This window comes from Monodon monoceros, unplaced genomic scaffold, assembly GCF_005190385.1.
Source record: "Monodon monoceros isolate NGI ecotype Baffin Bay Population unplaced genomic scaffold, NGI_Narwhal_1 Super_Scaffold_14, whole genome shotgun sequence".
NCBI classification, from domain to species: domain Eukaryota; kingdom Metazoa; phylum Chordata; class Mammalia; order Artiodactyla; family Monodontidae; genus Monodon; species Monodon monoceros.
Window position 1 is genome coordinate 29,974,163 of NW_021703770.1, and position 15,073 is coordinate 29,989,235.

At 42.6% G+C, this 15,073-nt stretch overlaps 1 protein-coding gene across 3 annotated transcripts in view; it reads left to right on the forward strand.

Annotated features, from left to right (window-relative positions):
* Positions 1-14,673, forward strand: part of DPYS (dihydropyrimidinase) — a 106,457-nt gene extending 91,784 nt beyond the window's left edge. For 2 of the 3 annotated variants that reach the window (XM_029222510.1, XM_029222512.1), the window contains one exon: positions 423-779. Coding sequence is in view for 2 of the 3 variants with exons in the window: in XM_029222512.1 (XP_029078345.1) it covers positions 423-521 (99 nt within the window). In the remaining variant the exon portion in view is untranslated. Of the gene's footprint in view, positions 1-422; positions 780-14,268 lie in introns of those variants that run through there. The other variant, XM_029222511.1, reaches the window with a different exon arrangement.
* The last annotated feature ends 400 nt before the right edge of the window (positions 14,674-15,073 follow it).

The window sequence follows — 15,073 nt, forward strand, 5'->3', positions numbered from 1 at the left end:
GGACTCGTTTTATACAAACCCACTTAGGCATTGCAGGCTTTTACATTATGATAACCTATGCTTCCTTACATAAACCCTGAGCCTTGTGTAATGGGGCCCTGTGTACTCCCAGCTGTGTTCTCTTTCATTAGTGAATGCTGCTAAGTTTTTAGTAATGCCGTACAGCCAGCAGTTGCAGCTTTGTTGTCATTTCCTGACTATTGGAACTATTTTTTCAATCCAGGAAGGTTGTGTTAAAAATCCAGAGGAAGGTTCGCAAGAGGAAGACATTTTATTGAACGCTGTAACATGCTATTACCAGCATTTGTAGGAGCGGGATTCATGTTTACTTTGATTATAGGATTTCTTGGGGGTCAGGCTTGGGTTCTGCATCTCTTTGTGAGGGAGAATGTTACAGTGGGTTCCTTTTATTCTGTTCAAAGGTAAAATCAGAGAAAAGGATGCTGCTGTTCCCATCCCAGTTAAACGTTGTCAGCCCGTGGAGAAGCAGGCCTTATTTCAACTCCCCAAGATCCTTTTGAAAACATAATCGCTCTAGGCTTCTTTGATTTCCCTTCAGAAGCCGTTGCCGGCTTCCTTACTGTGACTTTGTTGCTGTGTAAGATTGAAGATATAAGTGAATATTATGGTGATGGAAAGTCTGTGTGAAAATTCACTGATGATACTTTAAAATGTCATCTTTGCTTACACCAGATTTCTTACTTTGAATTTTTAAAAATCACTTTCTTGTTTAAAGTTTTTTAATGGCTACATTTGTTTAAAAATAGCGAACTCTGTGATTTTACATTCTATTGTAATTTGTAAACATTTAGATCTTTATTGTAATTAATAAACATTTAGATCTTCATTTTATATCCTGTTATCTGAGTTATGTGTGTCTTCTTTTAACTAGTGGGATTGGGAGTCTGGGAGGTTGGTTTTGATTCACAATTTCCTGAGAGACATCTGCTTCCGCAACTCCTGGAAATCCGGTCCCTCAGCAAACCCCATGTAATCAAACTGGGTACTCAACCTTAGAATAACTCCAAAGCAAATAATCCAATTACACTGATGAATGCAGGATTTGAGGGAATTAAATGGAGTCAACGTGGCTGAAAGATGCTGCAGTGATACCTTCCGGTCCCTATGCTTCCTGGTCTGTGCTCTGATCCTTCTGTGTGTGCAGAGAAGCTGAGTTTATATGCCTTCTCCTGGGTAACTAGGCCATGAGGGATTTTAAAAACATGCAGTAAAATCAGGGCAATTATGTTCTCACTGCAGACACATCTGCCCCGACTTACTCACTTAGATCTGGGGTGTAGTCACACTTTTGACAAAGGATGGTAGGAATCTAGTTTACTCAGTTGTGATTCGTTTTGAACACACAGTAAAAAGGATGATGAAATACATCTATGGAAGAATCACAGGTCTCTTTTCTCAGGTAAGAGATACCTTAAAATACGGCTTTTCTCCTCCACTTTGGTTGATGAAAAAATTCAACAATAAGATGACTGAATCCTCTGAAAAGAAAGAATGAAATTGCTTTTTTAACTAGAAGCCAATTTTCACTCATCATTTAGAATTCAGCTTAAATATCACCCTCACTCAGAGGCTTCCCCAGACCCAACACCATAGGGTTAAGTCCCACTTTCTGTTCCTCCATATCAAGGCCACCATATACCCCGTCACAGCACCACACCCCACTGTACTATATCTACCTGCTTTACTTGTTGGCCTCCTCCAGGAAACTGAAAGCTCGTTCAGGGCAGGGCTGTCTGGTCCACTGTTATTTCCCCAGCATCTACCAGAGCACCAACTGATGGGCATTCAATGGATAATTATCAGAGGACATGAAGGAGTTCCTGCTAAGTTCCTGAATTGATACTGATGAACTAAGTGAGAACTTTCAACAAAATAAGGATAAATTTTGTGGAGTATTTTACTGTAAAGGGGCTTTAAATGAAGAAACTGATTCATTGTCTAGTATTTGATGGATCTCTTTGGGAGAATGAAATAGCCTCAGGATTCTACATTAACAAAATCATTTGAAATGAATGTGAGGATCCCTATGTTGCTTTCCTTAGGCTTTGTCATGAAAATGTTTGTAGAAACATAGTTCTAAATAAGTGACCTAAGGCAATGGAAAAACATGATTCAAGCTATTAATATTTAATAGCTTGTTTTTCAGGATTGCCTCTGGTATACAAAGTAAGGGTCCCTTTGTCACTAAACAATTGCATTCTCAAGGTCTGTGCAAAGACTAGATGGAATTAGTAGCTTTTTTTTTTTTTTGTAAATATTCACTCCTTACTCTGATGGGCAGTATGATGTACTGGGAAGCAAAAAAGTGTGGGATCTAAACTCCTATTTCCTATTTGTGAGGCCTTAAACAATTCTTAAAATTAAAATACATTATGAATTTATCAAAACATACCAAAAGCAAAAAAGTTAACATAATCACACTTATATACCTATTATCCTGTTTAAGAAGAAAAACTTTATCAGTACAGCTGAAGAGCCCTGTGTGCTTCTTTATTCATTTTCCTTTCCTCCCCCAAGGTAACCAGTGTCTGGAATCTGGTGTTTTATTCCCGTGTACAATACATCTTTTATATATTTGCTATATGTGTACATATCTCTAAGCATTGTTTCGTAGTGGTTAAATCTCATAAAAGCATTATATAGTATGTGTTGGTTTTTTCTTTGTTTGTTGGTATGTATTCTTTGGTTTCTGCTTTTTTGCAGTCAACATGTTTGGGAGTTATTTGTTTTGCTAGGTCTAGCTCTAGTTATCCCTTTTATTGCTATACAGTATTTCCTTGTATGACCACACCATAATCTATTTACCCATGTTCCTGTTGATAGACATTTAGGTTGTTTCCATTATCATAAACAACACTGCCATAAGTGTTTTTGTACCTATATCCTTGTGCTCACTGAGTGCTTCCCTAACATATATGCCTTGAGTGAAGGGGGGTGGAACTGACGGATCCGAAGGTGGGCGCATTCTCCCCTTAGATACTGGCAAATTCTTCTCCAAAGTGGATATGTATGCCCTCCGTAACAAAGTGTAAGAGTTTCTGTTGCTCCAGATTCTCACCAACATTAGATATTGTCCAACTTACTAACTTTGCTAATTTGATTCTTGTCAAAGTTATTGGAGTTTTAATTTGCATTTTCTTGAGCACTAATGAAGTTGAGCTCCTTTTTATTATGCAGCTTAATTGATCTTACTAAGCGTCAGCGTCTTCATTTATAAGATGAGAATAATAGTATCTTCCTAATGCACAAGGATGCTGTGAGGGTTACAAAGCCCATACTGTGTGGTCAGCACGGGCTAGCTAGGATTACTACTAATAGTGTCATGATGAAATAATAAACAGCGTGCTGCCCAGAGACTGCCGAAGTCTTGACTTCTCCTTAGGTGGGAAAGCTCACCAGGCTTGGTAATGCCAGCTCCTTTGGCAGCTGGAGGAGCATGGAAGCCAAGACCGGAGGGGCGGAGTGAGAGAAGCGACAGGGTGAGGGACTAGCACAGGCCTGGGGAGGGCTCAGTGGGCATGGTGGCCCTGGGTCCTGGCACATGTGAGCAGTCAGCAGGGGCACAAGCAGAAATATGGGGGATGCGCAGAGCCTGGCTCTCAAGTGACGCCTGTAGATCCAGCAGGTCCCAGTGTCAGCATGTGCCAGCTACACCTGGGACCCTCTTCTCCCAGTGTTTTCTCTCGCCTCTGCCTGCGCACTGGAGAGGAGAGAGCATCTTGTGGGGGAAAGAGTGTCGGCCTGCCACTGCCTTTAAAGTCACAAAGCTGGATTTGAACCAGATGATCTAGATGCTTGACCTTCCTGAGCCTGTTTCCCCATTGCTAAGGTGGGAACAATTCATAATGCTTCCTTGGCAGGGAAGAGGCGAAAGGATTAACTGAGATGGTATGGAAGGTCAGATTCATCCTCTCCTCGTGGCCCCTCCCCTACACCTGCTTTTACTCTTTTTTTAGCCTTCTTTCTCACTTACCTACTATCGAACCCCGTGAAGGCACCAATACATTCATGAGATTTCTTTGTGTCAAACCCACTCTCTCCCTTTCCTTCTTTTTGGAGAATATCTGCGGACAAGTTAAAAGGAAATGAAGGCAGTGGATCTATCATTTATTAAACACCTACTGTTTATAGAACACAAACCAAACCCCTCAGTTTTGGCTGCCACTGTACAGTGAGTAACACAAAGAAGTGCTCAATGAATTCATCTTGGGAAGAGAAGACAAAGAAGATTATGGTGATGGAGGAAGAAGAGAAATAACTCACGAATGAAAATCAACACTACAGCAAACCATTATTTGTGTTCAGGGGTCAGGACGGCATTTATCTCAGGAGCTATCCATAGCATGTCAGGGGAGTTTGTAAAAATCTAAATGGCCAGTTGTGAAATATATTTGCCCACATTTTAACTCGGCCTATACAATAATCTAACACGATAAAATAACTATGTTATATTTGTCATACAAAATATTTGCAACTGCATTATGATTGTAAGTTCCTTGAGGGCAGGGACAGTTTCTTAACAGCTTGTGCCCCCCAAACAACACCAGCACAATGATTTACACAGGGCAGACCTTCACGATGGGCTTGGTGAATTGAAATTAATGTACCGTGGCTGAGGGGATTTAAAGGAAAGCATCTGAATTTGGAAAGACTCGCTGAAAGAAAAGGATTTAAAATCCTATTGATGAAGACAGTCACACCTGGCAGAGGAGAGGAGGAAGTATATTCTAGGAAAAGGAACAGTGCAGCAGAAGCAGAGGTTGGCTCAGCCAGGGCCATCAGCCAATGGAGGTTCACTGGGGACTGGTCATTGTGGCTCTGTGGGCCAACGGAGTTTTCCATGACAAGCTGTTGTGGTAAGGAAGTATTATCAGGGCTTTTTCAAGCATTGCTTTTTGCCTCAGAGTAGGATGTAGTCTCCACAAGAACACAGAACCTTTGGCATTTTCTTTATTAAGATTTCTATAAATGTGCTCAATAGATCATTAATATAACATTTTTTAGGCCCTTATTGAAACAGAGCAGGACCCAGTGGGGCTCCTGGATACGGAAGCCTTTCAGTGTCCCCTGTTTCTTGTTTGTAGGGAATAGACTCCAGCCTCCATGACCTTCCAAAGGGCAGGTTTGAACAGTTGCTAATCAGGGAAGGGAGGGGATGCAGAGACAAGGGAGGAGACCACCTGAGGCCAGATTAAAGGAGTGCAGGCCCTGCACACACCCTGATCCTTAGCAGCAGCTCTGCCCCTGAATCATTGCTATAAAAACTCCTCACCAAATCCTCCCAGTTTGGGACACATGGTTTTTGAGGCCTGAGCCTGCGATGTCCCCTTTTGCCTGGCAAATCAGTAAAGCTGTTCTTTTCTACTTCACCCAAAACTCTGTCTCCAGGATGCGCTTAGGCACCGGTGCACAGAGGCCAAGCTTTCACCCCTCTGCAGGCAGACATTTGGGAATTATTTGTTCTCCACTCCCCCTCCTCCCAAGGCCTGCATTCTTTTCGTAAGTGGTTTACAATACTCAGAGTTGCTTTACACCTTATATGCAACTCGCTCTAAAGACTTCTCTTGTCTGGGGAATTCTAGTAACAAGAGGGCTTGCTTTCTCTTTTCTAAAAGAACATGGCACGCCCCCTCCAATCAATATTTACTGGCTCTAGGTCTGCTGAGAGGGAGAGAGGTTTACATTAAGAAGATGTAGACACAGCCCTCAGGGAGCTTATAATAAAAATGTTACGGGGAGAGGAGTCAAAAAATTACTAATATTCTTAGGAGTGGAACTATGCCGGCAGTGGTGGGATTTCAAGGGAGTTCCTGAAAAAAGGATTATCTTGTTGTGGTTTTTGTGTTGTTTTTTCCTTCTCCTCCTCCCCCCCCCCCCCCCGCTCCTCCTTCCTGTAGGCAAAGAAGGAAAAAATGAAGGTTTCTGAATCTTAGTTGTAGGATCCTAGAATCTACCTTTATGCCATGGAACTAATGAAAGAGGGGAAATTGAAGGCATGAGTTGGTATTTCTCTTTACTGAAATTCTTTGGAGGACAATGGTATAACACTAAGAAGGAAAGATTCTTAGAATAAGATGGGAGAGGTGTGGGCAAAGACTCAGAGCCCCAAAAGTTATGCTTCATGTACCAGAGGACACATGACATGGGCAAGGAGCCTGGGATTTGGAATGAGAAGGTGGTTTTCATCACTTCTCAACGTGTGGCTTGGGGAAAGTCACTTAACCTCTCTGAACCTCAATTTCTTTTTTTTTTTTTTTTATTTCAGGGGTAGGAGTTTATTAATTAATTTATTTTTGCTGTGTTGGGTCTTCGTTTCTGTGCGAGGGCTTTCTCTAGTTGTGGCAAGCGGGGGCCACTCTTCATCACAGTGCGCAGACCTCTCACTATTGCAGCCTCTCTTGTTGTGGAGCACAGGCTCCAGACGCGCAGGCTCAGTAGTTGTGGCTCACAGGCCCAGTTGCTCCGCGGCATGTGGGATCCTCCCAGACCAGGGCTTGAACCCGTGTCCCCTGCATTAGCAGGCAGATTCTCAACCACTGCGCCACCAGGGAAGCCCCTGAACCTCAATTTCTTGATCCATGAAATGGAAATGATAATACCTGCCCTGCTTACTTTACTGCTTTGAACTGAATGAAGTTTGTGGACAATAAAACATTATGAATGTTATGAGTATAATATGATGATAATATCAATGCCAGGCTCAAAAAGTCAGTTACTCTGGAAAGCTGGTTTGTAGTAAAAAGAAGATTCAGAATGAGAGAGATTCTAAAGGCCATGGGAGATTTTAAAATAGCCTGGTGAGATCACTGTAATTACAGAAGGACACTTTTAAGGGGAGGATGACAAGAAAAGGATTAAATAACTGAGAACTGAACAAGAAGTTTAACAGGGGCCACAGAGAAGGAGGAGGTGTTGCTGGGTCTCACTGGAGGAAGCTGGAGGTTTTGTTCACTGATATATAGAGGAATGGGGTTGGGGAAGAGCTTATAATGTGAGCATTTACTGTGAGTCACTGTACCATCCCTATTGAGTGTCACATGTAAAAGCTAGAGCCAAGAACAGGCATGCCAAGTGAAGGCTAGGACTGCATTCAAGAACCCATGGAGAAGATGCACTGAGCTGGGAGGACCAAGATGTTGAAAGGAGTTGGACACTCCAGGCGAGTTCTGAGACAGCTCAGTAGGAGGCAGTGGGAGGAGTTCAGAACAAGCGCACGGATATCTGGACAGAGAAGGCTGCCAGGAGGTGTAAGGACCTGCCGTGGGGATGGATTGGAAGCCAAGAAGGTCAGTTCAGAAGGAGCTGGAATCCTAGGCAGGGTGGCAAGGATGCTACCTGGTCAGGAAGGAGACTTGGCAGACACCCTAGATTCGGACCAGAGCTACAGGGCAGAGAGAAGCTTGATTCCCAAGAGCGGGACATGAGGACAGTGTTTAGGTCTTGCCCTTCCAGAGAGCAGTCAAGGACAGCAGGCTTCTTGTGACCTGGAACTGTCTCATTGCTCTCCGTAGCCTCACTACCTAGCACAGTGCCTGGTGTTCAGAAAGCACTTGATCAATGTTCGTTGGAATGAACCAAAAAATGAATGACAAAAGAATAAGGCCAAGTTCAAAATACCCAATAAGCTTTGAATTTTATTCCTCCCTCTGGTGGCTTTTGACAGCCTATGGCTTTCTTTCTAGGGCCAGATAGTTCATGTGGAACCACCCTCACGGTCCCTCCTGAGAACTCTTGGCCACCCAGTGTGTCTCCTTCCCTTCTCTTTACGTGGTAGATGTGCTCGATACGGCCACATTCCACTTAGCGGCTTGTTTCCATGGCAACTTGCTTCTTCATTATGCCACACTCACCCTGCCTCTCATTACGAGGCATTGCCATATCTTATTCAGATTTCTAACCCTGTCAGTTCCCAGCCGTGTTTATATCCTGTCTGATATAGAATGTCTTACATTAAGGGAACATTGTCTTCTCAGAAAATTAACTTTAAAAATTGCATTTAAACACATTATGGCATGATTTATTTTCCAACTAGAAATATCAATTTTCTCCACAACTTCCTTGCCAAGAAACAAGTTCCCTTGTCAGCCATTTTCACTGACTCTTTTCAAAACTTTTTTCTCCATGCATATTTTAAAGCCCTGGACAGAGTCTCCAGAAGAAGCGTCTGGCTCCTGAAGTAATGTATGGCTCTCAAACTTTCACCGACATCTGCGGACTCTACCCCCTGCTGGTCACTGCCATGGTCAGACCACCAGCAATCTCTCCCTTGGTACTGAAGAAGATCTGAACACCATCCCAAGAAAATGTAGGCACAAGAGTCACAGTGCACACTTAATTTCATTTTATTGTGTCACTTTTATTAGACCAGTCCATTTGTGTTTTAAGGCCCCTGATATGGTTTTCATCACTTTAATGAAGAAAGATCTAGCTAATCTGTTCTTGGAATCCATCTTGGTCAACTTACAGAGTATGTCTTGACCTTAGTCTCTTTCTCAGCTGTCAACTATTTTAAGAAACACTCAGATGAGACCCACTAATGCCAGTTCAGGATCACCTCGACTTTTCTTTTCAAGGCGGATTTTCACATCTGCTGGAAGAACTGTCTGCCACACACCTGCCACTTGTAGCCAGTGTGGATAGGCTTGTCCTTGGTCCAGCAGTTCATTCTGTTCCTCAGTTGGGGCCTTTCACCATTCCCTACCTTCCCATAAAGCACCAAATGGATTCCTATATTTGGTGTCTCTCACTTATAAGGTCCCTCATGGCTCAGCTCAGTGTATTGCTGGGATCCTTCATTTAGGTCTTTGCCTCAATGCTCAGTGAGCCTCTATGTAGCAGAACATTTATTTATTGTGGCTAAGATATACTTCCAAGTTCCATAGAACAACTTTCCTCTGGCTGTGCAGAGGAAAAAAAAAATTCAGTTCTGAAGGACCTACTATATAGCACAAGGAACTACACTCAATATTTTGTAATAGCCAATATGAGAAGAGAATCTGAAAAAGAATATATATATAACTGAATCACTTGCTGTGTACCGGAAACTAACACAACATTGTAAATCTACTATACTTCAATTTAAAAAAAAGGAAAAAAAATCAATTCTGATTTCTCCTGCCCTTTTCACACCTGCATTTAGAGTTAGAATGCATCAGAGGATGTGTAAAGTTCATCCTAACCGTGCAGCTATGCTATAACCCAGTAGAAGATATTTTCTGAAGAGTTGGTTACGCATACCAGACATACTGTACAAGGGGTGATTTTTTTTTTTTTTTTTGCGGTACGCGGGCCTCTCACTGCTGTGGTCTCTCCCGTTGCGGAGCACAGGCTCCGGACGCGCAGGCTCAGCGGCCATGGCTCACGGGCCCAGCCGCTCCGTGGCATGTGGGATCCTCCTGGACCGGGGCACGAATCCGTGTCCCCTGCATCAGCAGGCGGACTCTCAACCACTGCGCCACCAGGGAAGCCCCAAGGGGTGATTCTTGTAGGGGAAAGTCTTTGCTGGTTGTTTACTGTACTGGGTTGAATTGTGTCCCCCACAAAAATACCTTCAGGTCCTAATACCCATTATCCGTGAATATGACCTTATTTGGAGACACGGTCTTTGCAAATGTAGTCAAATTAAGATGAGGTTATACTGGATTAGGTTTGGTCCGAATACGACTGCTGTTCTTAAAAGAAGAGAGAATATTGGACACAGAAGGATGAAGGTCACGTGAAGACAGAGGCAGAAATTGGACTTGTGTTGCCATAAGCCAAAGGATGTGAAGAATTGTCAATAACCACCAGAAGGCAGAAGAGACAAGGAAAGATTCTCTCCTAGAAACTTTGGAGGAAACATGGCCCTGCCAATGCCTTGAATTCAGCTTCCAGGCTCCAGAACTATGAGAGCATACATTTCTGTTGTTTTAAGGCCTCCAATTTGTGGTCATTTGTTACAGCACCCTAGGAAACCAATACATTCACCACTGGAAAACTAAGTAAAGGTAAGAAGTTTGAGGGGCTTCCCTGGTGGCGCAGTGGTTGAGAGTCCACCTGCTGATGCAGGGGACACGAATTTGTGCCCCGGTTCAGGAGGATCCCACATGCCGCGGAGCGGCTGGGCCCGTGAGCCGTGGCCGCTGAACCTGCGCGTCCGGAGCCTGTGCTCCGCAACAGGAGAGGCCACAACACTGAGAGGTCCGCGTACCACAAAAAAAAAAGAAGAAGTTTGAAACTTGGGAATTTTATCCTGCCTCCAACGTTCAAATCCCCCAAGGATAAATGGGAATTTGCCCAGTTTGTTTCTTGGATATGAGAAAAAAACAGAGACATTTTTTCCTCCCCTGACATTGGTATCATTGTTAGCCTTAATATATTAGACTATCATATTTGAGCTACTGCCTAAATATTTACAGCTCCTCCTGGAGTATGAATGCCTAACATCCTGATAAGACGCTGCTTGAGAGACACACCCCTGACCATGATGCACAGCTTTGCACCCTCCCTCCGTGCCCAGCTAGTGAATTAAACATGACTGCTTGAGTTGACTCCTTAATCTGCAAGGGCAGCAGGCAACTTGGGGGTTGGATGTGATAAGTAATGGGGATTACAAATGACCATTGTAAATTCTCATCCAAGGAAAAGCTCCGCACAAATTGCTTTTTAGATTATTTTTTTGTTTGTTGTTTTGGGAGAAGGAGTTCTAGAGCTGAGGCTTGATGGAGAAGCTGGAGTAGGGATGGGAGCAAATGCAATGGTTTGGTAAGGAAATGATAGTGGCAGTTAACACTGGAAAAAAAAAGGAGATTCAAGAGATGTGCAGCAAGGGAATTGGTTGGGTGCTGGATAGAAGCAGAGTTACAAATAAAACTGACTCCTAAGCTGAGAAAATCTGCAAAATATTTGGGTCACTGATTGTGATGGGGAATTGATGTTTGAGACTAAGAAGGGCAAGAAAGAGGGTGATGAGGTTGGGGATCTAGCAGCCTCATGAGCTAAAAGAGCTCGTAGGGCTCTCAAAGTCATTGACTCCAAGGGTCACCCTGAGGCCCACAGAGGGGAAACTACTCAACCAAAATCCTACGGCCAGCGACAGACAGAGCCCAAGTCAGAATCCAGGACTCCTATCATCGTCCTGTATTCCTTCCAAATTAGAAGACTGGAAGAAAGTGGGAAGCTTTAGGCTGAAGCATGTAGATTTTGTAGAACCCCGCTTTATAGCTGGTAACAAACACGGTTCCCGAAAAAGAATGTATGAGCAGAGGCCGCAAACCACCAGCTCATGGATTGACCTCGACTCTATTTTTTTAAATTAATTTTTGAATTGATTACTGGGAATTCCCTGGTGGCCCAGTGGTTAGGATTTGGTGCTTTCACTGCTGTGGCCTGGGAACTAAGATCCCACAAGCTACACGGCACAGCCAAAAAAAAATTTTTTTAATCGATTACTAACATTTAAAAAGTAAGCAATATATGTGGAATCTAGAAAATGGTACAGATGAACTTAGTGGCAAAGCAGAAACAGAGACACAGATGGAGAGAACAAACGTATGGATACCAAGGGGGGAAGGGAGGGTGGGATGAACTGGGAGATTGGGATTGATATATATACAATACTATGTATAAAATAGATAACTAATGAGAACCTACTGTATAGCACAGGGAACTCTACTCAATGCTCTGTGGTGACCTAAATGGGAAGGAAATCTAAAAAAGAGGGGATATATGTATACATAGAGCTGATTCACTTTGCTGTGTAGCAGAAACTAACACAACATTGTAAAGCAACTATACTCCAATAAAAATTAATAAAAACTTAATTAATTAAAAAATAATAAAAGGCCTTAAAAAAAAAAAGAGTAAGCGAGCTCCTCTAAAACTCTGGCTGTCTAGCTGTTCTGGGAAAAGCCAGTGGATCTATGAGAAAGGAGGAAGAGCTGCCCTCTGTTTAGATGAGGCAGGCAGGCACAGGCTGGTGTGCCCATCTACCTGGCCGGCTTCGCTAACTTATATTCTCTACCTGGCCCCTGCGGGCCCTGGAGTCTGCCAGCCCTGGGAGGGGAGGAAAGGCAGAGGCCCTGAGCCCGAGGCCGAAGCCAGAGTTGGGACTGTTAATGGCAGGAGTGAAAACGACCTGGCAAAGAAACCCAGGGGCTAGAAGGACTAGAGAGCCTAGGTCACAGAAGCTAAGGTCTTGTCCAAAAAGTCAGGGACAGACATTTCATCTATTTTTAGATAAAGCAACAGGATGTGGAAACCAAAAATGTGGTCAGTTCTCCCATACTGCGCAATGGTGATGACTTATGCAAAACATCCTCTTTTCCTATTTTTAACTAGATCACAGAAGCTGCATCAAAGGACTGGCTGCTGACTAATCCTGTCGAGGCACCTTTCTCTGAGTTGCATAAATGTCATCTACATGAGCTAGAGAACATTTGAGAAGGAAAAAAACCCTGTTAAGACTCCTGCACATAGGGCATTCTTAAAAATAGTCTTCTGAGTGGTATCAAGGTGTTCTGGGCCACAGCTTTCTGGAACTTATCTAGGATTTCCTGGCTGAATGGTGCAGATATTCAAAGAGAAATCATTCATTTATTAAAGATGAATTAATGATCCATGACTTTTTTGGACTCCAAAGTACAGTGATGACAATTTTTCAGTAGATCACCTGGAGAATTACGCTGAGTTTCTCAGCAAAACTATTATCTAGTTGTATAAATATCCCTGCACCAGGAACAGGCATTTTATTGGAGAAAAGGAATCAGGAATGAAAGCAAAGGGTTGTCTATGCGTTATGGACGAGAACCACATCATGACAATGGCAGGCCTTGGACGTCAGCAGAGAGCTCAGCCATCATGGAGGGCAACCTTCTCACTTTACTGAGGCGGGAGACGGAGCTGTTACAGGTGGTGTGGAGGCCCTGCCCCCCCCCCCCCCCCCCCCCCCCAGGCCTCACCACTTCTGTGCATTCCCACTGTCCAGTGGCCAGACTCTGAAATCTCTTTGCCTGGGGGCTTTTTTCATAACTGAGGAAAGCCAGATGTGCCAGGGAATAAATACCACCGAGAAGCAGCAGCGGCCCACAGTCAGGGACTGGTAGGACTTGGTGTCTAAATACCCCAGGCCCTCACCCCTCAGTGGGGCGTGAGCTCTACAAGCTGCTAACACAGAGAGAGTAGGCTGCAGGCTTTAGCAGGCAAGTATCTTGCTAGAGTTAATGTAATAATGTTGTTTTGTTTTCAATGTGTATGTCTGTGTGTGTGGTATGTATAGTTTATATATGTATATTTAAGATGTATATATTGTGTATATTAATGTATATATGTAAATATGGGTATATAATAAATAATGTATATATGATGTTTATATCAGTTACTTTCTATTTACGGAAGGTGATACTGTTTTTCCATTTACAGTGGTGTTATAAAGTTTCCTTTTATTTTTTAAAAATTTATTTTATTGAAGAAGATTTACAATGTTGTGTTAATTTCTACTGTATAGCAAATGATTCAGTTATACATATATATACATTCTTTTTCATATTCTTTTCCACTATGGTTTGTCACAGGATGTCGAATATAGTTCCCTGAGCTACACAGTAGGACCTTGTTGTTTATCCATTCTATATATAATAGTTGCCTCTGCTAGTCCCAAACTCCCAATCCTTCCCTTCCCCACACCCTGTCAGGTCATCAGCCTCTGTTTCAAGCATGGCACCTTTGTCTTTGTTGGGTTAAGAACTGGTGATATAAAGAAGGAATTAGAGATACAAACTACTAGACATAAAATAGATAAACAACAAGGATTTACTGCATAGCACAGGGAATTATATTTAATATCTTGTAATAACCTATAATGAAATATAATCTGAAAACAAAAGCTGGATCACTGCTGTACACCTGAAACTAACACAACATGGAAAATCAACTATACTTCTATTTTAAAAATACATTGTAGGCTTTGAACTGTACATTTAAAAATTGTTAAAATGGCAAATTTTATGTTACATATATTTTACCATAATAAAAAATACAAAATAAAAATATATAGGTTTAAAAAAAGGTGACTTAGAGGAAGGGGGCTTTACTGCTTAAAAGGACAGTAGTTGATACGTTTGCAAATTTCAAATGGAGTACAACACTCGATCGATCACGAAATTGAGGCCCAGAGAGATTAAATGACATTTCCCAGTTCCCACACAGAGTCTGTGACAAAGCCAGGACAAGGCCCCGTTTCCTTAACTCCCATCCATGCTCTTTCCACAGTACTCACTTCCTGAGGAGGCGGGACTTGAAGAATGGGAGGAAGTGAATGGGGAGAGAAGATTGGAGCGTGCAATGAGGAGGTCCAAGAGAGCAAAGGTGTGAAGGGGGAATGCAGGCGACTCTCCCCAAGCCAGGTGGGAAGAGCTTTTTGACTAAAGCGAGGGTTGGGGCAGAAGCGGGGTCAGATTGGAGGGGAGTGTGAATGACCGATGGGAAGAATGTTAACTCCCCAGGACCTATGATGCAAATCTCTGAGCTGGGAAACGATAGGTCAAAACCATGCTGTAGGAGGCAGCATGGTAGAAAGTAACTATGTTCAAATATTGTTTCCAGGACACAGTGCAGACAAGTTACTTAGCCTCTTTGTGCCTTGGTTTCTTCACCTACAAAACAACAACAGCGTCAGAACTCCCCTCATGAAATTTTGGTGAGGATTAATGGAACTAATACACCAGAAACAATATCTAGTATCTAGTAAGGGCTCAATAAATCATACCTATTATGATTTCTAAGGACTGAATTGACTCAAGAGACAGAAGCGCCTTGGCTGAGCTAGTTAATTGCAGAGCCAGAATTAGGAGTCAGTTCCTATAATTTCTAATTCAACCTTCTTTTTCTTTCATTGTATCATATTTTAAAACAACAGATTATTTATTTTCTGGTATGTATTAGCATTTCAACTTGCAAGACATAGCACTCATTCTTTGTGTACAATCATTACAATGGTTTCCTTTTGGAAAAAGAATTTTGATCAATTTCTTTCACTCTCTAATTAATATATCACATTTAGAGTGAGTGCACTGTT